We start from the raw sequence: 24,297 nt of genomic DNA on the forward strand, positions 1-24,297 counted from the left end.
CTGGGGAACGAACTCCCTTGGGAGGTGGTGAAGTCTCCTTCCTTGGAGGTTTTTAAGCAGAGGTTAGATGACCATCTGTCATGGATGCTTTAGTTGAGATTCCTGCATTGCAGAGAGTTGGTCTAGATGACCCTCAAGGTCCCTTCCAACTCTACCATTCTATGATTAGGTTGCCCCTTTTGGCCTGACTCAGCAGAATCTTCTTATGTTCTTCCTTCTTCCCCAGATCCCTGTAAATTCTGTGTGGGCGCAGTCCTCACAGCAGCCTCCCTCCCTCGCCGTGGCCCATGGAGTCCTTTTCTTTGTAGATTGAGGCAATGACAGCTCTCTCTGTCTGTCTGTCTCTTTCTCTCTCACAGTGGCCATCATGTGCTTCCAAACACACAAAGCCCCTTTCAGCCCATAGACTCAGATTCTGATTTAGTGGCTCTGAGTATGGATGGGAGCCAAAGAGGACGCCATCATGCTGCTCCTTCCTTCCTTCCTTCCTTCCTTCCTTCCTTCCTTCCTTCCTTCCTTCCTTCCTTCCTTCCCTCCCTGCCTTTTTAATGGGACAGTCGCCTTACAAACCCCCTCCCGCTCCCCGCCTTCAGCCTGTTCATTTGTTTGCTTTCTGGCTGGTGCTGCTGCTGTTTCCTGGACTGCACCAGCCCTTCAGCCTGCCACCGACTGTCATGTCACTGCTACAGATCCTGTGCACAGCCTCCTCCCTCTCCCTGTTGCCCACCCACGTGGCTCTGAGCAGTCCCTCCCAGCCTGTCCCCATCTCCTCTGCATCTTAGCTAATTAACAGTACACGCCACGCATGCCTGGCAATTAATTATAAACATAGTTTAGCTATGCTACGAGGTATCTCCCACCACCCCGGGAGGATTTATCATATATAGGCATCAAGATCGCTGCTTTGAAACAGTTTTGACGTTTCAATTTGCAGAGGAAAACCAGGATGCTAGAGACAGCTGCAGCTGGCAGCTCGCAGGAGTCCCCATTTCTGCTTTGCCTGCCTCCTCTGCCACATCCTCACTTCCTAAACACAGGGAGAAGCAGGGAGTACCGGGAAGGGGGGGAGGGTTTGCACATGCAGAAACTCTACAGATGGGGCCCAGTGGTGGCCCTATGCTAATCCCACCTCATAGCTTCTCATGTGGCCCTGATGCTTGACTCGAACCTTATAGAAACTCATTTCCACTCTGATGGTGAGACTGCTGGGGGAGGGGATGTTATTTATGCCTATGGAGGGACTCAGAAATTGAGACTCTTCCCTGAATACATATGTGCTCTTGCTGTGCGGAAGCTCCATACCCCCTCAGATTCAGACCCTTGTTTGTTGTGTGTGTGTGTGTATGTGTGTGTGGAACAATGTGTGGAACAATGATGGATGCTGTCTATAAGAACCTGTGCTGTCAAGCCCCCTGAGACCATCCAGAATATGACTAGTTGTCTGTTGAGGTTAGAGGGCACACATGGGTCAGACACACTTCCAAAAATGTGCTAATTGGCTTGCAAAGTCTTTGCTCTGTCACAGCCAGCAGGGTGTCAGCTTGGACTAGCAATGGAAAGTTTTGCATGCCCATTGTTGATCAAACAGGGTCCAAAGTCCCAGATGCTGTCGTGTCCTTTCATTCCAAGCCAGAAGGTCAGCTAAACACCTGTCTGTGGCCAGTAATGTTCCAGAAAGGGCAAACATGGCTTCAAAGCCATCTCTCTCTCCCCTTCTCCCTCCCTCCCTTCCTCCTTCTCTTCCTTGAGAGAAAGACCACATCACGCCAACATTCCTCTTTCTGAGCAGCCCTTGTATCTGTGTCAGATTTTTGGTAGTAAACAAGTATAAATCCCAGCAGCATAAGACCTGTTTGGATCTTACCAGGTGCTGAGAGAATGGTGGGGAAGGCCTCCTGGTCAGAGGATATAGGGGCTTTTGTATCTCTTGCTTGCCTGACAAGGGTGAACAGGTCACGAGTCCTTTCAAGCTGAGGAGGGTAGGCTGTCATGGCTGAGGGGCAGATTGCATGTCTTGCCCACAGTCTGTGTCCCAGTTGAGGGGCCTTGGGTAGCAACATGGCTGGCAGTTATTATTCTCCAGCAGTCGGAGACAAAGCTGAGCGAGGCACCCAAAGCATTTGCAGCCTGAGGGAAGGGGCTTGTGCCCCGATCCCTGGGCAGAGGGAGGGCTGTAGTACCTCGGGTTACGAATTTAATTCGTTCTGGAGGTCTATTCTTAACCTGAAACTGAGGTACCACTTTAGCTAATGGGGCCTCCCACTGCTGCCGCTGCGCGATTTCTGTTCTCATCCTGAAGCGAAGTTCTTAACCTGAGGTACTATTTCTAGGTTAGCAGAGTCTGTAACCTGAAGCATCTGTAACCTGAAGCATCTGTAACCCGAGATACCACTGCAAATGAAAAAGACAACACAGATTGAGGAAAGAACTCGAAGTGCTCTGCACAATGCTGCCCGTTTCAAATGTGGGGAGCTAACAGCCACTGTGTCCTCCTGCTGCTTTATCTCCAAGCCCTTTGGGGATTGGCAGCTTCCATCCTCCTCAAGCACCACCATTGTTGTTCCTGGGGGGCTTCTAGAGGCTGCTAGTGGCTGGATAGGAAGCTAAGGAGACATGAAAAGATGTCCCCACACTCACACATGACAGTGCCACACACTTAGCTTGAACGCTGGTCTTCCAGGTCCTAGTCCAATACCCTAACCAGTACGCCACCACTTATGCTGCCTCCTCAGAAGCAAATAAGGGCATGGGCCAGTAAAGGGCATGGGCACCTCCCCATACCACTCTCCAAATGCCCCAATGGGGGCACCCTGAGGAGGAGTCACTGGGACATTTTTCAAGGTTATCTGCCCAGGGAGGAATGGTAAAGAGGAAACCACCACCCAAAGCAGCAGTGGGAGAGGTGTGTGCATGTATGCATGCTTGGCTCTGTGGTTCAGCACCTGCTTAGCACACAGAAGGTCCTGGGTTCAATCCCTGGCAGCATCACCACCAAGAAGCCCCTGGGATGCCATGAGCTGCTGAGAGGAGCCTCTCTCTGTGCTTGGTGGACCAAGAGCCTGATTCAGAACGTAAGGCACTTCCTTACATTTGTATACTGCATTTCCCTCATCACGGGTGGGGGATCCCAGGTGGTCTCCCATACAAAACATTGACCAGGCCACTTGCAGGCTGCATAAGGCAGAATCTTAGGATCCCCATGTTCCAAATTTCCTCAGTCAATGTCCGCAAATTTTATTTATCATAAGTTCAACAGGGAACTTTATTATTTTTAAAAAGGCTCACTTAACCATCCTAAGAGAAAAAAAAGATAAAACATTACCCAGCCAAGTGATTTATTTTTGTTATCATCAATATTTATCTTATTTATTTACCTATCTCATAAAACTTATACACCACGTGAATTGAAAGAAAAACCTCAAAGTAGTTTACAAAAAGAATAAAACAATTATCTGTTAAAAAAGTTGAAAACAGCTGTTTAAATGTTCAGATAATAATTAAAAGATGTAATAAGCTAAAAATAGATTAAAACGTATGTAAACATGTGTAGGCTTGCCTAAAAAAACATTTCCAGCAGGTGCTTAAAAGAGTACAGGGAAGGCACCTGCTTGGTGTCAATAGGCAGGGAGTTCCAAAGTGTGGGTTCTGCTACACTAAAAGATTGATTCCTCCCAAATGCAGAATGAGTATTGTGTAGCACCTGTAACATGAACAGTTCTGCAGATCGAAGTGGGTTGAGTTGTATAAACATTTATATAAATATTAAATTAATGCAGCAATAATTTAAGATGTGGGGGTGAACAGTTCGCTAAGTTACTATTTAGCAAATGGATGCACCCAGTCAAAATCATAAAAAATTGTAACATAGGTATAATGAAATATAACAATATAAAATATTCTGAAATCATTAGCAGTCAAAAAGCACAGGGATCCCAATGAAAGGACGTCTGAGGGTAACAGCCATACTTTTGAGAGAGGCAGTCTGATCACATTCAGGACCACAAACAGCTTCTGACAAAGGCTGAGTCTTTGAGCTATTTTTAATTTGGCAAAATCTACACTTCCAACATGGGCTGCCACATGTTCAGATTTCCCCAGACATTTCAGCAATTTTACCTGGTGACTGTTTACGAGGGCCGAATACCGACTGTGTCCGGGAAATTCCAGACATATGGCAACCTTAGATCTATAACAATAACAATAATTTATTAGTTATACCCTGCCCATCTGGCTGGGCCTCCCCAGCCACTCTGGGTGGCTTCCAACAAAATATTAAAATACAGTAATCCATCAAACATTAAAAGCTTCCCTAAACAGGGCTGCCTTCAGATGTGTTTTAAAAGTCTGGTAGTTGTTCTTCTCTTTGACATCTGGTGGGAGGGTGTTCCACAGGGCAGGTGCCACTACTGATTCCCTGGTTCCCTGTAACTGGCCTCTCACAGTGAGGGAACTGCCAGAAGGCCCTCGGCGCTGGTTCTCAGTGTCTGGGTAGAACGATGGGGGTAGAGATGCTCCAGGTATACTTTAAAGCCATTTAGGGCTTTAAAGGTCAACACCAACACTTTGAATTGTGCTCAGAAATGCACTGGGAGCCAATGTAGGTCTTTCAAGACTGGTGTTATGTAGTCTCAGTGGCCGCTCCCAGTCACCAGTCTAGCTGCCACATTCTGGATTAGTTGTAGTTTCCGGGTCACCTTCAAAGGTAGCCCCACATTGCAGTAATCCAAGTGAGAGATAACCTGAGCATGCACCACTCTGGCGAGACAGTCTGTGGGCAGGTAGGGTCTCAGCCTGTGTACCAGATGGAGCTGGTAGACAGCTGCGCTGTTTTGCCCCTTGTTAGGAAGAGAGGTTGCCAGCTTCTACCAGGCAGCTCATGGCCTCCTGACCCCCTCTGTTGCCCTGAAAATAATGTGAAGCAAAAAAGGAAACTATCTCAGTATTGTCTACACTGACTGGTAGCAATGGTACTCCAGGGTTTCAAGAAGGGAGTTCTTTGCAACCCTACCTGGAGATACGGCTGTGGATTGAACCTGGGGCCTTCTGCATGAAAGGCAGATGCTCTACCACTGAGCTATATGGAAACTTCCCTGGTGAGGAGATGCAATCAGGAACCTTCCACAGATGGGCAGGGTGGTTAAAGTTGTTAAAGAGAGTCCTTGCACATCTTCCTTGGCTACCAGTTCTTCTGAGCCAGCCCAGAAGGGGGGAGGAGCTGTGAGGTGGCTTGCAAGAGAATCCACTTTGCATGGGCCTTGACCTTCCTGCCTGTGTCTGCTCTGCTCCTTCCAGATGGCTACCCACGAGAGGAGATCATCTACCGCTGGAGAAGGTACTCTATTGAAGTCTCTGACCAGCGAACTTGGAGGCTCTACCAGTTTGACTTCACAGGTCTGAGGAACACATCTGAGGTGCTCAGGACAGGTGCTGGTAAGACATTTGTCCCACAGGAGTTGGGCACATTGTAGGTGGTGGTTTTTTCACATGAAAAACAAGTGAATAGTTTGGAGACTGGAGGGCTGGGAGGGCAGGAGGAGGCAGGAGTGGAGGGTGCAGAGGCAGCCTCTCTCTGGGCCCCCCCAGTTCTTGCTGAGAGCCCACAGAAGTTGTATCTGCTTCCTTTTCTTTCCCCTGCTCCCAAAAGCAGGTACCAGGCTGTCCTTAGGGCACCACAACACCTTCCTTCAGAGCTTCCCCTCCACTTTGGCACAGGACCTCTTTGGGCTCTCTGGAGTTCATTTTAATACGTCCAGTTCCCTGGAAGCCCCCTTGCAGTTCCTGAGCCCCACATACTGAGCACATTCAAAACTCCTACAAGCTACATTGGAAAAGGAAATATTTATGCTAAAATCATGCATTGATTAATCCATACTCTTAATCCATTTATGATTGGCAGACTGCAAATGAGTATTTTTTATTGCTTGGAAAAAGAAGGTTTTAATTGGAGCCATTCTCTCTGATAGGCCTAAAAGGCAAGTGTTCCTTCTTCCAGGAAGGTGGAGGCCTTAATCATGCATTTTCCCGGCTAGTTGAATTTGGTTGCTGGAGGCTGACCTCTGTGACTGAAAATGTTCAGAATGTCTCCTGCGTTGTCCAATATGTTGTAATATTTGGCTAAAAGAAAGCAAGGAAATAATTTTTCTCCAAGGGGCAATTATCCACCTGACCTTCCTTTCACAAAGCAATCAAGTACCCCTCCTCATATATGCACAAATACAGCACATTGTAAGCACGCATAGATCATCACACAGACCAGACTGTAGGGGGGCAGGACTGAACTCTTCCTCCTGGTCTCTTATTCTGGACCCTCGTGTTGGCCACACCCGGAGTTCTCACAGACATGTTTCCTACAAAGTGGCGAGCAAAAGGATTTAGGAGCCAAGGAGGGAAATGGAGCAGGTGCAGCTCCAGTGGTGAAGGTAGTTCCAGACATTGTTGAGCATTGCTGCAGAAGCACAGCCTCCCCCTTGGGAAGGGCCTATGTCTGGCAGAACACCTGCTTGGCATGCAGAAGATCCCAGTTTCAGTCTCATGCTTGGCATCTCCAGGTAGTGTTAAGAAACATTCACTGCCTGAAACCCTGAGGAGCCATTGCTGCCAGTCAGCATAGACCTGTCATGGGCAAACCTGGCCCTCCAGATGGTTTGGGACTACAACTCCCATCATCCCAGTGGTCAGGGATGATGGGAATTGTAGTACCAAAACATCTTGAGGGCCAAGTTTGCCCATGCCTGGCAAATACAATACTAAGCTGGATGGACCAACGGTCAGATTAGGTATTGGGTCATTTCCTGTGTTACCTCAACTGAAAATACAAGTATCAGACCATGTGTGGTGCCTTTAGATGGCCTCTCAAGCTAGAAGCCGTGACTTTTGCAGCAGCCCAGCATAAAATAAAGGCATGCAGAGGTGGCAATGTGATTTGCGGAGTGGCCTGTTCTTCTGACCTGCCCTCCTCTCTGTGGCCTTCTCTAGGGGAGTACATAGTCATGACCGTCTCCTTTGACCTGAGCAGGCGGATGGGGTACTTTGCCATCCAGACCTACATCCCCTGCATCCTGACGGTGGTCCTTTCCTGGGTCTCCTTCTGGATCAAGAGAGACTCTACACCAGCCAGAACATCTCTGGGTAAGGAAGGCATTGCCCTCAGCTCTGGTTAACCCCTGCAGCACCCAAGAGGTGGAGCTAAGTACAGTGGTTATTCCATCTCAGTGGGATGGCTAAACCAGGCAGCATGGCGTGATGGAGCAAGAAGGCTAGTTCGCTCAAAACTGAGAGGGAAGAGATGAAGCAAGCTGGAGGGAAGCTGAGGGAATTAGAGTGACTCTTGTGAGGAGGGGAAGACCCTTGCAGGGGAGGGCTGTGGCCCAAAGGCAAAGAGGTCCAACACCACTGGTGTTGTTGGCAGTCATCTGTCTCAAGACACAATGGAATATATAATTAGGGGTGAAACTGCTGTGTTAGCAGCACCTCTCCAGTGGTCCAAAGGAAAGCAGAGCTATATGTTTGGCGCCAACTCAGCTGCAGGAGTTGCCTAAAGGAAGCATACAAGGCAGTATACAACTGCCTTAGGGACTCCTGGTTTGTGTAGGTTTTACTCCTTAGCCTTTTCTTCTCCCAAATATGACCCACAAGGCAGGGGGTATGGATTGTTCATCAGGGTTTACTCTTGAAGCCTTTCTGATGAATGAGCAAAGCTGCAAGGCAGTGGAGGTATAGAATCAAAGTTTACCTTTTCTTAGATTGGCTACCTTCCCAGGTTGATGAGCTCCATCTGCTCCTTACTTCCCTCTACAGCATGTGCAGAAACTGCCTTCTTGACCGTTGGACTGACTATTGGTCTCATCCGCTCAATCCAACATAGACTGCATGCAGTGAGAAGTCCCTAACTCACTGAGGGTTTGAGACCCATTGGCTACCATCACCTGGTTTAGCCAGTCAGTTGAAGCCATTTCCCACGGTGTCCCCATTGTCACATTCTGACAGCTTCTAGGAGCCACAGTTGAGAGCTGAGTGCAGGGTGGGAACCAAAGGTAGACAAACATCCCCAGAAGGAGCATTACCAGAAGTACTACCCCTCCCCTAAAGCCCCACACATTCCATAAACTCAGGTGTAAATATGTGTAATTAAACCATATTTTTTTAAAGACACTTGAACCTCGACTGTGTCTTGATTCTCAACAGAAACACATCTCTGGGTGAGCATCTGGAACCCCCTGGGATCTCATGCACTGCTTGGCAGAATTGGGGTTGTGTGCAACCTTTGCAACAATAATAATCTACTTGGTGATTGCGGGTGATCTTCCAGTTCCATGCACAGCCTCTTTTGTGGGGCAGGTTTAGGGTACATGGGGATCTTTTTGGCCCAGCCCCAGGTCCTGTCATGGCATCTGTGCAATTGGTACTCACAGCTGGAGAAGACCAGAGGACAAGTTCTGGAGCTGGAGGTGTGGGCTCTTTGAACAAACGCAGAGCTCATGGCTCCAGGCAGGCTATTTTTCCTACCAGAGAGTTGGTTCTTCCCCCGTCTCTGCACCCCTGTCTCTCTGCACTTCCTCCTGCCCTGTAACATGCCAAATTATTGTCCTCTGCATGATAGGATCTCTGGACCACCCCCTCTTTGCCCACGGGGGGGGGGGGGAGATGCCAAGTTTCTTGTTCCTTGGGAGGAACAAACCCATCTCCATCAGCAATTTCAACCACTGCCTAAAGCAACTCCTTGTCTCAATCTCATTAGAATTCTCTGCATCCTGAATCTTGTTTGGCTTTTAAGACAATTAAGGATGCTTTTCAAACATGGTATTTTAATGGCAAATATTTTGGGTGGGTGGGTGGGGGTCTAAATGAAACATCATCTAAAATGGGTGTGGAGGGGGGAGAGGAGAATTAGGAAGAATATATATTTGATCTTATTAATAGTGGCATTGAAAAACAAATCCACATGGATTTCATACACCTCCACAGCAACTGTGCTAACCCCTTCCAGCCCCGTCCCCGAAGCCTGTGAAGCCAAGCCCCAATGTCCACGGTCTCCCATGGCTTATTCACACCACTTGGTGGCCATAGGCATGTTAGATATAGTGCCAGAGGAAGATTTCTCATCTGACCCTTGTGTAGAATAAATTTTCTTCTGCTCAAGAAATAAACTTTTAAAGCTTTACTTGCAGAGCATGGTTTTAAATATTACAAAGTAACAAAAAGATACATTGCAAAAAAAACCCAAGCACTGAGTTTCATTCTTACAAACCTTGCTCACGCTAATCCTAGGGCGAGGTTTTAATGCCTTTACTAAAATGTAGCTTTCTGCTAAAGTCAACATACTGTGTTTTTGTCCTTCTCCTGCTTGCTGTCAACAGCCTACCTGCATCTTTGTGTTGCAAACAGTCTCATGTACATATATACAGGTGGCAACCATTGTGTGTGTTGGGGGGGGGTGTTCTGTTCCTGGCCCCATACACACATTGGTGGAGTGCTTATAAGCATTACACCCTGTTCCTCCTCCATTCTGCCCTCTTCCAGATCCAAAAGGACCTGCGCATTGGCAATTGCATGTCAGTTGGATGTGCCTAAAATGGCCACCACTTGTACACATACATGGAAACACTCAAATTACAGCTTGTCTGTTGAGTAGCAAATCTAATACAGTGAAACCTCCTGTTACGTACCATCCTCCTTACAAATGCTTCGGGTAACCCTAACAAGCTCCGCTAACCCGGCAGTAGATACCCCTTGTTGCAAACTTTGCCCTGGGATGCAAGCGGAAGTCGTGCGCCAGTGGTACGGCAGCAGTGGGAGGCCCCATTAGTGAAAGCGGACCTCAGGTTAAGAACAGTTTCGGGTTAAGAATGGACCTCCGGAATGAATTAAGTTCGTAACTGGACGTACCACTGTATTCCTGATCTAGTCACAAGGCTTAGTCACTAGGTAGCCTACCACACCAAGTGGGAAAATTACTAGCTATATGCGTAGAGCTTCTTTTACAACTTGAATACAATGCAATTAAATACAACATTTTATATACAATTTAAGTTGTACCTTCAACAAGGCGTCCAGCAGTTTTACCCAGGTGTTCTCCTCCTATTCCCAGGAATCACCACCGTGCTCACCATGACTACCCTGAGCACCATCTCCCGCAAGCACCTGCCCCGGGTCTCGTACATCACTGCCATGGACCTCTTTGTCTCAGTGTGCTTCATCTTCGTCTTTGCAGCCCTGATGGAGTATGCCACTCTCAACTACCTGGCAGGAAACAAGAAGCCAACGCAGCATAGCAGCAGGAAGCCCAGACTGGTGAGCGGGATGGTGGGGGGACAGGACAGTGACTGGTAGAGCTAGGTGCCTCACCCAGGGTCCCTCCAAAGAATCCAGGCAAGGGAAGGAGCCAGCATAGGGAGGAAAGTGATGAGGGACCCCTCCAGGCTGGCATTTTGCTGCAGCCGGTATGTTTTCGGCAACATGCTCTTGATGCAATAAATAGCACATTAGTGGTAGATTTATTCTGCCTTATCAGTAGCTCTGTGGTATTACCCTGATGCTACCACATTATTGCTGTCCAGAGGGAAAAGCCAGAGAAAAATAAACCAGAGCGCTTTGCAGTATAACAAAGTTATGGGGTTTCAAGCAGCAATTTACGGGAGACGTGATGACTGGAAGTGAAGCACTGTGACTGCCCTGAAGCTTTTTGCAGCTGCAAATAGTATTCTATTGTGCTCTTGATGCTTTTGGGGTGTGCAACCACCCCAATAGCATCAACAGCACAAAGTTCATCAGGAATTTGCATTAAAAAGGATGTGGGGCGAGGTGGGGGGCTCCTCACTCCAGATGATCCTTTGGGGGCCCCAAATCTTGTCCCAGAAGGCAGTTGGGCTAATTGGTTAGGGAGGGGTCAATCTGGTCTATTCCCCCTCTGAAAGTTGTGCCAGAGGGATGGAGAAAAGGACACCTCTGAGCTGCACCTGCTGCCACCTTACAAGCCAGCACTTGATTGTCAGTTCCACAAGGTTGGGCAGGAGGGGGGGGAGCCCCTGTGCCCCTTCTCTCCTTCTCTCATTTGCTCCTTGTCCTTCTCCAGGCAGCCAGCCATACCCACCTGATGATGCCCTCCTACACTGCCATCAACATCAACAGCCTGGTGCACTGGCCCCCTGAAGTCGAGGGCAACAGTGAAGAGGTGGAGAGCGAAGACCTGGAGCCCTCCTGCTTGGAAGGGAAGGAGTGTCAGCGGTTCTTCTGCTGCATTGAGGACTGTCAGACGGGCACCTGGCGAGAAGGCAGAATCCGCATCCACATTTCCCGCCTGGACTCCTACTCCCGGGTTTTCTTCCCCACAGCCTTCCTGCTGTTCAACATTGTGTACTGGATTGCTTATCTCTATCTCTGAGTTTCCTCCAGTAAAGGTCTGCACAAAAGGAGGACTTTGAAGTTCGCCTCTCCTTTCCTCCTCACTTGCCAAAGCTGGGATTGCAGGGTGCAGCTGTCAGGCCCCTCCAGTCTAAAGAGTTGCTGCCCCTGGAGACTGTGAGGCTTCCCTCTTGACCCATGTTGGCTAAGACATGTAGGGGTTTGGGGTTGCTGCAGTGGCCAGGGAGGCTTTCTATGATCAAGTATGTAGGCTTGACACCTTTAAAATGCTTTTGTCTGTAATATTCAGTTGAGAAAAAGCCATTGCTGTCCCCTCACTCACCCTGCTGCATATCCTCCGAATTCCATCACCACTCCCACCCCCTGTAGTTTATTACAATGTCTGTTCTCTGTCTCCATGGCCAGAGACCAAACAGCTCTAAATTCCAGTTGCTGAAAACCACAAAGGGGAGAGGGCTCTTGTGCTCAGGTCCTGCTCCTTCCCTTTTGGGGCATCTGGCTGGCTACTGTGAGAACAGGATACTACACAAAGATAGGCCATTGGCCTGATCTCGCAGGGCTCATCTTATGTGTGGGATGTTTAAAAGGCTGTCAAATCAACAATTCATGTTTTGCTAGATAGGCACATAATAGGAGCTGAAGCTCACAGAGTTTTCCTGTAAACTTGCTAGAGAACTTTGCAAGAGATGCTCCCACTGTGCCCTGACAGGGGGGAGGGTGTAGCTGTATATATTCTCCTGCCTGCCTTGGCAGACTCTCCTTATTCTTTTTCATCTCTTTCTGCTGTGCCAGCAATGTGAGAACGTCTGCCAAGTCTGAGCTCCAGCTCAGACACCATTTTAAGCTAGACTTAAGTATGTCTTTGTAGCTGAATTACCATTTTAAGCCTGCCTGAACAAAGCTACTGTATCTGTTACTCTTCAAAAAGTATTCTGAGTGAGTAAATGTTATTTTTACCTTTTACAAGACTGTTTGTGTGGTTATTGTTTTAAGGGGGAGTAAAGGGGGAAACTCCAGGAAAATCCAGTCTGCCTTAAAGCATCCTGAATTAGTTGAATGAAAAGGCTAAAATTAGCCTAAGATACCCTTTTAAGCTGCAATGGGATAGCACTGCTGAACTCACAAACATGAGGGAGGAGGGATAACTAATAAATATATCCTCTCCTAGGACTTGCCGATCAGAAGGTCGGTGGTTCGAATCCCTGCGACGGGGTGAGCTTCTGTTGCTCAGTCCCTGCTTCTGCCAACCTAGCAGTTTGAAAGCACATCAAAGTGCAAGTAGATAAATAGGCACCACTCCAGCGGGAAGGTAAACGGTGTTTCCGTGTGCTGCTCTGGTTCACCAGAAGTGGCTTAGTCATGCTGGCCACATGACCCGGAAGCTGTACGCCGGCTCCCTCGGCCAATAAAGCGAGATGAGCACCGCAACCCCAGAGTCAGTCACGACTGGACCTAATGGTCAGGGGTTCCTTTACCTTTACCTTTATATCCTCTCCTAGCATCTATTCACATCCCAATATTATGTTCTTATAGGTAGCTGGAAATGTAACGGGCTGGATGCAAGCAGCCAGCTTTCCCATCAAGGTTGGTGCTTTCAGCATTGGCCATTTCACACAAATCTGCTAAACAGAATGAGGGGAGGTGGTGGGAGGGGACCTTTCTACTTCATCCCCCCCCTCTTGCAGGTCAAATAAATGGACATAGGGGCAGTCAATGCAGCCCTCACCAGTGCTGGAAAATGCACAGCTCAGTGAAAAGCACAGAGCATCTCCCTGAAGAACAGGATCCTGAACTGGTGTAAGCCACAGGGAAGGCAGTTGCCCCTGCTGTCAGCCTCACAATCTGTTTCCATTTGCTCAAAGCCTCATCCCATTAATATTTACTCATGATGTAAATTGCAAATAAATGTTTTAAAGAGAACATACTTTACGAGTGAGTGCTACATTAAAGGGCTGTCTCTGGGAGCGATCATGTGGGATGTGGAAAAGACGCTGACAGGGATAGCCAGGCCCTCTTCTCAGAGAGAAAATCCAGGCAGACTGGGAGATGGGCTCTGACACTGTGGAATATGATCCGAATAATGATGTGTCATGTTCAATTCAGTCACAAAACGAGCCTCACAGGGACTCTGGGGAAGCGGGAGGGTGAACCTCACTACCTTGCAGCAGGCCCAACATTTGGAGAAGGAGCTCCTGGTGAGACCAAGCCAGGATTCAGCTGCGAGGCAGGAGCTACTTGGCCTGAGTGGCTGCATCGAGGACCAGCAGGATGGGCATGGGGGGAGACACCTGTCCTTGGCCTCTGGCTTTGGGAAGAGAGGATGGGTCAATGGCCCTGCATGGGGGTTTCCCCTCCCCTGCCACATACATAGTGCTGCCCCCTGGACAGGTACTGCTGGCTTTAAGGTTACCCACAGGCACCTGCTGCCCATGTAGGCCAAGCCAGGATCTCCTGGCCTGGGGAGGGTGGGTTTCAGGTGCTAACTGCCTCCCTCTCAATCTCTCTTTGCAAAGAAACCAAGGCTTCATGTGCAAAGGATTGAGGATTGATTCACAGGCCTGTTGCCATGTAGATGATTGACATAAAGAGCACGGTGATGGATAGGTGTTGCCATAGGAGGTATTAGGGAAGGGGGAGGTGCACCCCCCTGGCTTAGGAAAGCTACCTCCACATATGACGGAAAGCTACCTCCATGCGGGTCAGAACAGTTTTTTCACTGCGCCCAGTATTGCCTGTTGTGGTCACAGGGAGGCTCAGAAGGCTTTCCTAAACCCATCACTGGTGGTGCTTGAGCCATGAAGTTGTTGCTAGGGAATGTTTCTGTTTCACAGGTGGGCTGAAGGTGGGAAGCACTGCGTTGATACTGCTTTTCACAGCACTGCTGAGTTGGAAGGATTCTCAGAGGTCATTTAGTTCAGCTCCCACAGTGTGCAGCTCAGCAGGGCTCTGCTTGAAGATGGATTAAGGAAGGCTCTCCCACCAGCAAAGGTAAAAGGTAAAGGACCCCTGGACGGCTAAGTCCAGTCAAAGGTGACTATGGGGTGCGGCGCTCATCTCACTTTTCAGCCCTCTTTCTGGTGGAAGCGCATTCTCTCTCACACACCTGCCTGTGAACATTTGCCCATGCTCAATAGTCATGGGGAAATGGCCATGGTTAGGGTTGGAGGAAAGCAGCAAGTTGTTTTTTTGTAACTTGTCCCTGTCTTCCTACATGCACAAACATGCACCCAACTGCAATATTTCAATAAGGGCTTATCCATACTTCCTCTCTCCCCACTGCTTTCCCCCCGAGGAAAATGTCTCTTTAGCACTCAATTAGAACAAACGAGTTGTCTCTATATTGACCTTTGCTCTGATGTAGCACGAAAGAGTGGGGTTCCCCCGGCAAAGGAGTGGGGCAAGGGGGAAACCACTCAGACTCGTGCATAGAAAGCACAGATACTGCTCAGACCTGTGGTTTCTAGGCATAGGACAAGGGGGATGAGCCTGAAGATGGCTCCATCAGCTTTTTAATCTTTTAGCACGTTGAACACAAAATCCCTGCTAAAGTGCAGAGCAGCAGGTCTTGCAAGCCTTGGAAAGGATCTACAAGAACTCCCTGGCATGGGCCTGAGACTGTCTGTGCTTTGAGGTGTGTGTATGTGAGAGAGAGCTGTTTAAGCACAGAATGAAAAGGCCAACTTGAATCCAAAATGGGGGAGGGTAATGCAAGGGGAGGCAACCAAAGTAAACTGAATAACTAAAGGGAAATGTGATGCAAACATGAAGTGATGTGAGCAGAATAAGCATTTGTGTTTTATTTCAAGGTGGGGCTGCTAGGAGGACCCTCAATGTTCCCAGTAGAATAAAATGCAGCTCAGTGTGTAGAGTGGGAGGGTGGGGGCAGAGACGTTGAGGCAGAATGTAAGGGAGAGGAAATCATGTCAAATTGTGTCTGTCTTTTTTATCCTCTGATAATTAAATTTATGAATATTCTGAACTAGCTGTGGTTGATACACAAGGTGACCTAAATTAGGGGTTGGTTCAGTTGCTGCCAGCACCTTCGTGAGCACTCAGCTGGAGATGTTCTTTGCAATGTCTTTGTTGCATTTAAGGAAAAGAGAACATCATTAGCATGAGGTGTGAATGTTGGGGACTCACAGACCAGGCTGCTCTGCAATGTTGGGGTTGGGGGGTGTCCCATTCCTGCTATTCTGGGATTTGATCCTCCTGATGCTTCACAAGAGAGGATGCATGGTTTTGATCTGAGAGGAAATCAACTGGGGAAGGAAGTAAGCCAATGTAAATTAATGATTGGCCATAAGAACAAATGCAGAGCCTGCTCGATCAGGCCAATGGTTCAACTGGTCTTGCTCTCACAGTGACCATCCAGTTGCCCATGAGAGGAAACCAGCAAGTGGGACCTGGGCACAAGAGCCCTCTCCCTTCCTACAGTTTCCAGCAACTGATATTACCGTAAGTAGCATTGCTGCCTCTGAATGTGGAGGCAAAGCACTGCCTACATGGCTAGTGTTGTTGTTTAGTTGTTTAGTCGTGTCCGACTCTTCGTGACCCCATGGACCAGAGCACGCCAGGCACTCCTGTCTTCCACTGCCTCCCGCAGTTTGGTCAAACTCTTGCTGGTAGCTTTGAGAACACTGTCCAACCATCTCGTCCTCTCTCGTCCCCTTCTCCTTGTGCCCCCATCTTTCCCAATGTAGCAGGAAACCCCCCCCCCCAATCATTCAGTTTGTACAAACTTTACTCACACTCACATACTACATACGCTACGCTTCTGTTATAAATTCCTAGAAAATCAACCGTACATCGGATTTGCACTGTTCCACTTTTATTTTCCTCCATGAAGGAAGGACTACAAAATGGGGAAGGTTTGATACAGGGCAGCCATTATCCTTGAGCATACCAGTACATACACTGGAGCCCTGCCCAGTTGCTATGCCAACCCTGATGGTCCTAGTCAGAAGACCATCAAGATCACAAAGAACTTGCATATGGGAGTGGATTCAGCATGGACTGGAACAAAAGACAATAATCAGCTCTTCCCTCTGGGGGCAGGAAACTGCAAACTCCCCTCTGTCACCTGGAAAGTACTCATGGGGAGGGGGAAAGGGGGAACCAGCCAGGTGACAGGACACTCAGGTTACCACCACAACTCCTCCCTCAACCCCTCCTTTCTGTGATGTATGTATCTGAGGGGTGGTCTTAGGTTACACCCCTTCTGTGATGTATGCATGATGTTTCTGGGGGTGGTCTTGATCTACAGGGTGGCAATTTCAAAAGTCTTTATAAGGTCTTGCACACCATTTTTCTGGGTCCTTCCTCTCTCCTGCAAGTGAGGGGAGCACCCTGTTGCAACAGTTCAATAAAGGCCAAGCCTACAGGCTGCTGTTTTGCTCCAAGTTATCCTAGTTGGTGTCTTTGTTTTTGTCCAAGGGAGCCCTCAGATTTTTCCGGTAACACCAACATCAGGGTCTTTTCCAGGGAGTCTTCTCTTCTCATTAGGTGGCCAAAGTATTGGAGTCTCAGCTTCAGGATCTGTCCTTCCAGTGAACACTCCAGTGAGCACTTCAGTGAGCACATCCATTTCCTTAAGAATGGATATGTTTGATCTTCTTGCAGTCCATGGGACTCTCAAGAGTCTCCTCCAGCACCATAATTCAAAAGCATCAATTCTTTGCCGATCAGCCTTCTTTATGGTCTAGCTCTCACTTCCATGCATCACTATTGGGAAACCATAGCTTTAACTATACGGATCTTTATTGGCAAGGTCTCCTGATAGATCAAATCCTCTTTTGAAGCCATCATTGCCTCCTGTGTTAGTGAGCTCCATAGGCATGCATGAAGAATGACTGTCTTTTGTCTGTCCTGAACCTTCCATCCTTCAGCTTGTGGAGCCACTTGCTTTGTGTGTGTGACTCAGGGCTCATCCACATTTCCACTAGCCCTGCAACCTGCCCCTGGGAAGACCTACTGTTTACCTCTGAATCAAAGCAAACGTTAATTGGGTTTTCTCCAGATTGACTTTTGCTCCAATTTAGCACTAAGGTGTGGGTTTTCAAAGGCAGGGAAGAGGCAAAACCACTCAAGCCCATGCTTTCTAGGCAGGAAAAAGCAGAAGTGTGTACAAGCTCTCAGTGTGGCTCTAGGGCTGCTCCAAGTAATTTGTGACATTGAAATATCTGTGTAAAACGGTAAAGGTAAAGGACCCCAGGATGGTTAAGTCCAGTCAAAGGAGACTATGGGGTGTGGTGTTCATTTCGCTTCAGGCCAAGGGAGCTGGTGTTTGTCCACAGAGAGCTTTCTGGGTCATGTGGCCAGCATGACTAAACTGCTTCTGGCACAATGGGACACCGTGGCAGAAACGCCATTTACCTTACCTACCTATTTATCTACTTGCGCAGGTACGCTTTCGAACCTGCTGAAATGGAAATGACTTCCAGACAAGGATTTGGAGGAGAAAGAGATTATAAGGTCACAAATGGTGAGATGGAATATTAATTGGATGTGGTACCGATGGAATTGAGAGGGAAGAATGCTTGGGGGAAACTTGAGTCTTGGCTTTTCTTCAGTTCTAGCAAAGAGGAATTATTCTGCATATGATCTGGGACAAATTCAGACAATGATACTATTAAGATTATGGTACTTTGTCTGGAAAAAAAAACTGGGGGAAAAGAAAATGGAAGGTCCTAGAGAAGGAGGTCAGGATACTATCGTAAACACAAGAGATGGAAATTCAACAGGAAATGGAATTGAACATTGAACAGGACATGAACTAATGGATATATAATGATGTAAAAATATTGAATATTAGTTCAATGTGTGATCAAAGTGGTGAGACTTTAAGATGGATATGGATGGAAGAATTTATTAGCATTCAATATGGAGTAAGGGTGGTGAGAATTAATGGAGGGAAAGTTACAAGGGGGGGGAGTTAAGATTTATCAATAATAATAGGGAAACTTTCTTGGAGTTTTCATGTGAAAAAGAAATAAATGATTCTGAGACACCTTGACTTAAAAGAAATATTGTTTAACAGAAAGTGGAGAAGATGGATGTTAGCATGGACTGAATGTTTTAAATAATTATATTTTCTTTTTTATGTAATTGGTAGTTGGAAAACTGGAAGTTTTCTTTTTCTAATGCTTTCCCCGCTTTTATCTTTTTTATTTTATTATTCTCTCCCCTTTCTTTCTTTCTTTCTTTCTTTCTTTCTTTCTTTCTTTCTTTCTTTCTTTCTTTCTTTCTTGTCCAATGTTAAGGGCCTTTAGTAAGTCCAGAGATTGTATGGTCATGGGGGTGGTTGATGCAGTACCTTGGATGAGAGACAGGAAAAGGTTGGTTTCCCAGGGCCAAAGGTTGGGAGAAGAAAGGAAAAGTTCCAGGTGACAGCTGGGAGGAGCTACTGTCCTCTTTGGTGATAAGAGCCAAGAATTAGTTTTAAGAGAGGACTCTGCATTTTACTTACTCAATTTGTATTTTTTCTAGTTGTAATTTTACTGCATTATGGGGAAATCTTTTTTAAAAATTCAAAACAGACAAACAAAACAAAAAGCAAGGAGATTCCAACTAAACATCAGGAAGAACTTTCTGACAACAAGAGCTGTGTGGCAGTGGAGCAAACTCCCTTGGTGGACTCTCCACCCTTGGAGAGGTTGGATGGCCATCTGCCACGCATGCTTTAGTGGACATTCCTGCATTGCAGGGGGTTGGACCAGATGACCCTCAGGATACCTTCCAACTCTACAGTTCTATGATTCTATAATATATGAAAAAGAGAATGAAGATGATTCAGGCATAAATGATGAATAAAAGATAAAGTTGTGAGTGCCTTGTCCCAGCTCTGAACTTTGGCAATTGCTTGTGCCAGATCCAGACCTTCTTTTCTGCACAGGAAGACACATGTGGCAGTTGCTGCTCTGTCCCTTCCTCCTCCCCAATTTGTCTGGGGGGTACTTGCGTGTTTAATTCACAAAAGCCAAATCAAAGCTCTGTTGGAGGCTTTGAAGTTGTTGTGAAACGGATGCAGCCCAGTCTGAACTGGCTCTGTTGGTGCCAGATCAGAGCCCTTCACATTGATTTATTCATAAGTCTGTTTGATGGCGCTGTCAACATTGTGGTGCCAAAGAATATCAGAGGCCCAGATTAGTTTTACTCTTACAGCAGCTCTGGGAAATTAGCCGCAGTTGTACCACACAGTGGTGTAGTGAGGGCTGGACCTTGGGGCCAACATTTGGAGTCCACAGCCCCAGATGGTCCCCATACCACCCCCCACCCCCACAGAGCATTGGAGGATAGTGGGACCTGTATCAGGGTCTGTATCAGCACCCACCCAATGTGGGCATTCTTGGGCCCGCTGGGGCTTCCTTATTATAGATGCTGGTCAGTCATTGCTACAGATGACGAATGGACCAATGGATTAGATAGAATTCTGTGCTTTGCAGCTGGAATAATAATATAGGAGATAATTCAAAGGAGAGAGGGCTGTGAGTCCATTGAGTCCAGGGTCTACAATTTCCTGGGTACACTGCTGTCCTCACCCAAGGAAACTAGAAATGATGCGTGGGGGGCGGAGGGCAGGCTTGTTGGCCAAGGCCACTGTGGATACCCAACTTCTTCTGAGTGCCACTGAGTGTATTATCTAAATCTGGATGTGATCTGGGGACACCAGGCACCTGATGAGTGCCAAGTGGGGCAGAATAATTGCACCCCTTCTGTCTTCTTCCATAGGCTGGAACTGCTGATGCATCTTGCAAATGCATTTACCTTCTCTTCTTTGTGCAGCATCACCTTTCCTGAGCACGAAGTGTGATGCTGATGCTTCAAAAAAGCAAGATGGTTCTGATCAGCTAAGTGGATTTCAGGACCTCTGCTTTTGTTAAAAGCACTTTCCAGAACCCCCACCCTGTCGCTCATCAGCCTCAAGCCTCTGGGACAGATTCCCTGCTCAGAAAGAATGAGCTCCGAGACTTGGGCTCATCCACACTTAACTTTTGCCCCATGCTATTGGCACAGGTCTGTGCTTTAAAGCTCTGTGTCTGAGTCCTCCCCCACCCTCACTTTCCCCTGGAAAACCTGCTCTTTAATGCTGACTTGTAACAAATAGCAATTCAGGTTTTCCTTGGAGTGCCATTTCTTCTGATTCAGTGGTAGTGGGTTTTTGCAGGGAAAGCTACTGAAGAAGAAGAAGAAGAAGAAGAAGAAGAAGAAGAAGAAGAAGAAGAAGAAGAAGAAGAAGAAGAAGAATTGCTCAAAAGCTAAGTGTGGATGAGCCCAAATTGTACAAACAAATTGTACAAACAATTTGGAAGAAGTTTAAAGCCTATCTACAAAAACATTGTACAATTTATGAATGTTGAAGGCATTGAAAATGAAATGAAGGGGTTCTAGTGACTAAGATAAATAAGAGTATAAAGGGAGGGATAAAGGATGAAAATAAATAATGAATGAGCTTGCTGAACTAATTTTTAAAGTGGAATACAAGAAAGGAAAGCGGGTGGAAGTAAGGAAAATAAGGTTTTGAAGGTTATTAAATTGAAAAAGAGTTTTTTTTTATGTTAAATTTTCTTTTTCTATGTTTTTCTTTTTTCTGTTTTGTCTGTATTTTTGATGTTTGTTGTTTTTTCTTAAGATTTCTGTTGATTGTTAATCTTCTGTAAAACTTAATAAAATATTATTATATTAAAAAAAAACAAATTGTACAAACATGGCACAAAAGGAAGTCTGGGTGAACTCTTTGAAACAGGTTGCCAAGTTTCAACCCTTCCAGGCATCCTTGACCATCTTGACATGTAACTCTACCTCTGCAGCAGCCTTGACTAGAACAACTGGGCAGCAGAAGAGATCAACTCCAGACAGATCTATCACTCTACTCTAACTAGGCTACCATCTGAGTAAGTAATAAGGTCTTGGTAGAGAGGAATCACTTGCAAGACTCTGTGGAAACTGGTGAACCAGTTACATCCCTACTGAAAGACTGCTACCGCCACCAACCATCTGTGTATTACACCCATGGCTACTAGCTGTGATAGTGACTATGCTCTGCCTCCATGGTTGCAAGCATTAATGCTTATGTACACAAGCTTCGGGAAACTGCAAGAGGGGAGAGTATTGTTGTTGTGCTCTGGTCTTGTTTGTGGGCTTCCATACAGGCATCTGGATGGCCACCACAAGAACATGATGCTGGACCAGATGAGCTCTGTTGGGCCTGATCCAGCAGGTTTCTTCCTATATTCTTATCTGCTTAGGGTTAGACATTACACCACTGGGGCTGGATCAGGCCTAGAATTACATTTTTTAAAGTCATTTGTCTTACACACAAACATGCACACTGCCCTCCACAAAAAATATGTGGCTGATGGATCAAGGCCCAGGAGCTATGGTCTGGTGCAGGCTGGCTGGTGTCTCTCTGGCACAGTTGGCAGCCACCTCCTCACTGTTTTTCCAAAGGCGAAGAAAGATCTCAGCAGCAGACCAGGATGTGGTGAAAGAGGTTGGAGGGGGGAGGAAAAGGAAAGGGGAGTGAGATGAGGCTAACGTCTGTGGACAGCTGGCCTAGAAATTGCTGAAGGCTCATGGGGAGGAAGGGAGAGAGGAAGCAAATGCCAGAAAGCAGGAGGAGCAGAGCCCAAGAGGAGGTTTTTCCTTGCTGCAGCTGGCAGCCCACTTTCCTCATGCCGCCTTTATCAGACCTGATACCAGGTGGTTGCAAAGGGGCACATGACTTGTCCCTTGTCCTTGCTGAGTGTTGGGCAGGTTTGGGCATTAGCAGAATCCTCATCCTGCAGAAGGAAAATGCAGCCTAGCATGTAGAGGGACGCCCCAGAGTCTGTGTCACTCTGAGCACTCCAGCTCAATGATTTGGCCTCTAGGGACCGTTCAATGAATATTTTATCTGAACCACTTAGAGGTCTTTCTCAATAAAATAGGATATAAATATTGCCAAATAAATATCATAAAATAAATAAATCTGCAGGGCACTAACCTTAGTGGGTCACAGAGAGCAGAGGATTCACGAATAGGGAGCTAAGAAAGTTGAGGAGGCACCTCATGAAATTAGAATAATAGAATTGCAGAGTTAGAAGGAATTCCAAGGATCATCTAGTCCAACCCCTTTACTGCAGGATTTATAGTTAAAGAATCATTGACAGCATCCAACCTCTGTTTGAAAACCTCCTGTAGAGGATAATTCACCACCTTCCAAAGGAGTCCATTCCACTGCTGAACAGCTCTTTGGGAAGAAAGTTCTTCCTAGAGTTTAGGCGGAATCTCCTTGTCATTTGAATCTATTGATTTGGGTGCTCTCTGTGGAAGGATCTGCAACCAAATCACAGATTTCATAATAGTCAGGGGACTCTATGATGTATTATCCTCTAAACTTTTGTGGTGGGAAAGGGAACCATAGAAACTAAATCTACTTCTTTCTGTCCACTTCACACTCTTTTTTCTACCTGCAATGGGGGAGGATGTTTATTTGCTCCCCTTCAGAGAGCAATCTCCATTTTGTTTTTTTTGTTTTTTTATAATAATTTTTATTAAGGTTTTCCAAATTAAAACAAATTAAAACAAATTAAATCCAATTTATAAACTTTTTGCCATTAACCAGGACTTCCCCTCCCTACCCCCTCTTGTGTTCCAAATCTTCCAAATAAGCAATTAAATTCAACAAGTTCTTATCCCCAAATTCCACTCATCATCAATAACCCAATTTATCCAAATTCCCATCCCCTAAGATCGATCTATTCCCTTCCACGAGTTCCCCCCTTTCAAACATAGTACAGATGGAAATAAAACAAATATGAGTAGTGATTTTACAACCTTTGGATTCCAACTTTCCCTCCCCTCTTTCCCCTTTGCGTTTCACCTATCCCTCTACTTCTAATATCTTCCTGGAGTTCCCACATTACACTATGTCCCTCAGGTTCTTTGCCAGTCTTTAATTACGAATGTCCAATCATAGAAGGAGTCTATCAAAAGAGGGGCCCATTTCTTCTATCCAGGTTTTTATATCCAGGAGTAAAAACTCCAATTTTGTTTCCATAAGCTTGTCAAACCTGGATATCCCAAATGTTCCCTCTCCCAGTTCTGTCCAGTTCTTGTTGTTTCCTTGTTCTTGTCAATCATTCTCCTCCTTTTTGTTTCTCTGTTCTCCCACAGAAATGTTCTTTTTCCAAAAGTTTCTAGTGTCTCTGCAGGGGCTTGTTATTCAGGAGCAAAGCATTGCATCATGTTCCTTTCATTTTCCAACAAATAGTTCCATTGTTTCCTGTAGTGTAAAGACCTCTGTAGACAAAATAAAGTTCCATTCCTGCAGTTTCCCAGGAGATTAAAAGTTCCATTCAACTGTTCAAGTTTCCTGTCAAAAACACTTGCAATATCCCTCAGCTCCTCTAGATGGATTACAGTAGCAAAGTTCCCTTCCAGAATCACATCCACCAGTCCAAGTAGCTTGTTCGCCCATATTTGAAACAGTTTATGTTCAATTTATAACAAATGTAACCGGCAAAGTCCTCATAACAAAGTCTCTATTTTAATCTTCCTTTTTGACAGCTCTTTGACAGCTGTCAAAACCTCCATTGCTCTTCTCCAGGCAGTTTCACGAATCGCTCCAGGGATTCCGGGGGGGGGGGGTTGCTTTTTTTAAAAAACAATTCCACTTTTCTCCTCCAGCTCAATCTTATAATTTTCCCTCGCGAAGTTGCTAATTCGGCGAAATAAGGTTACACTCGATCTTAGTTGTCCAGTCCTTTGTTTTGGCTCTTCTACAATTTAGGGGTGGGCTGACTTCCTTTTTTCCGCCTCCCCCGTTCGCTCCAAATTTTAAAAATTTATCCCCTTTTTTTTTAGTCCATATTCCAATTACTCACGGGTTCTTCTTTAGATCCAAATTTTCAATGGAAGAAGTCAGCGCTCTCCGCCGGATGGCATGCGGCTGCGCTC

The 24,297-nt window shown here is 46.5% G+C and overlaps 1 protein-coding gene across 2 annotated transcripts in view; it reads left to right on the plus strand.

The window, feature by feature from the left end:
• The window catches only part of LOC310836672 (gamma-aminobutyric acid receptor subunit gamma-4), a 41,368-nt gene extending 29,041 nt beyond the window's left edge, over nt 1–12,327 (plus strand). The window contains exons 6-9 of one of the 2 annotated variants that reach the window (XM_083722346.1): nt 5,293–5,430; nt 6,976–7,128; nt 10,088–10,290; nt 11,072–12,327. In XM_083722346.1, the coding sequence (XP_083578472.1) occupies nt 5,293–5,430; nt 6,976–7,128; nt 10,088–10,290; nt 11,072–11,380 (803 nt within the window). In that variant the 3' untranslated portion in view covers nt 11,381–12,327. The remainder of the gene's footprint in view (nt 1–5,292; nt 5,431–6,975; nt 7,129–10,087; nt 10,291–11,071) is intronic. The other variant, XM_083722347.1, reaches the window with a different exon arrangement.
• The last annotated feature ends 11,970 nt before the right edge of the window (nt 12,328–24,297 follow it).

Source organism: Podarcis gaigeae, assembly GCF_964106915.1.
Source record: "Podarcis gaigeae genome assembly, chromosome: Z".
Taxonomy (NCBI): Eukaryota; Metazoa; Chordata; class Lepidosauria; order Squamata; family Lacertidae; genus Podarcis; species Podarcis gaigeae.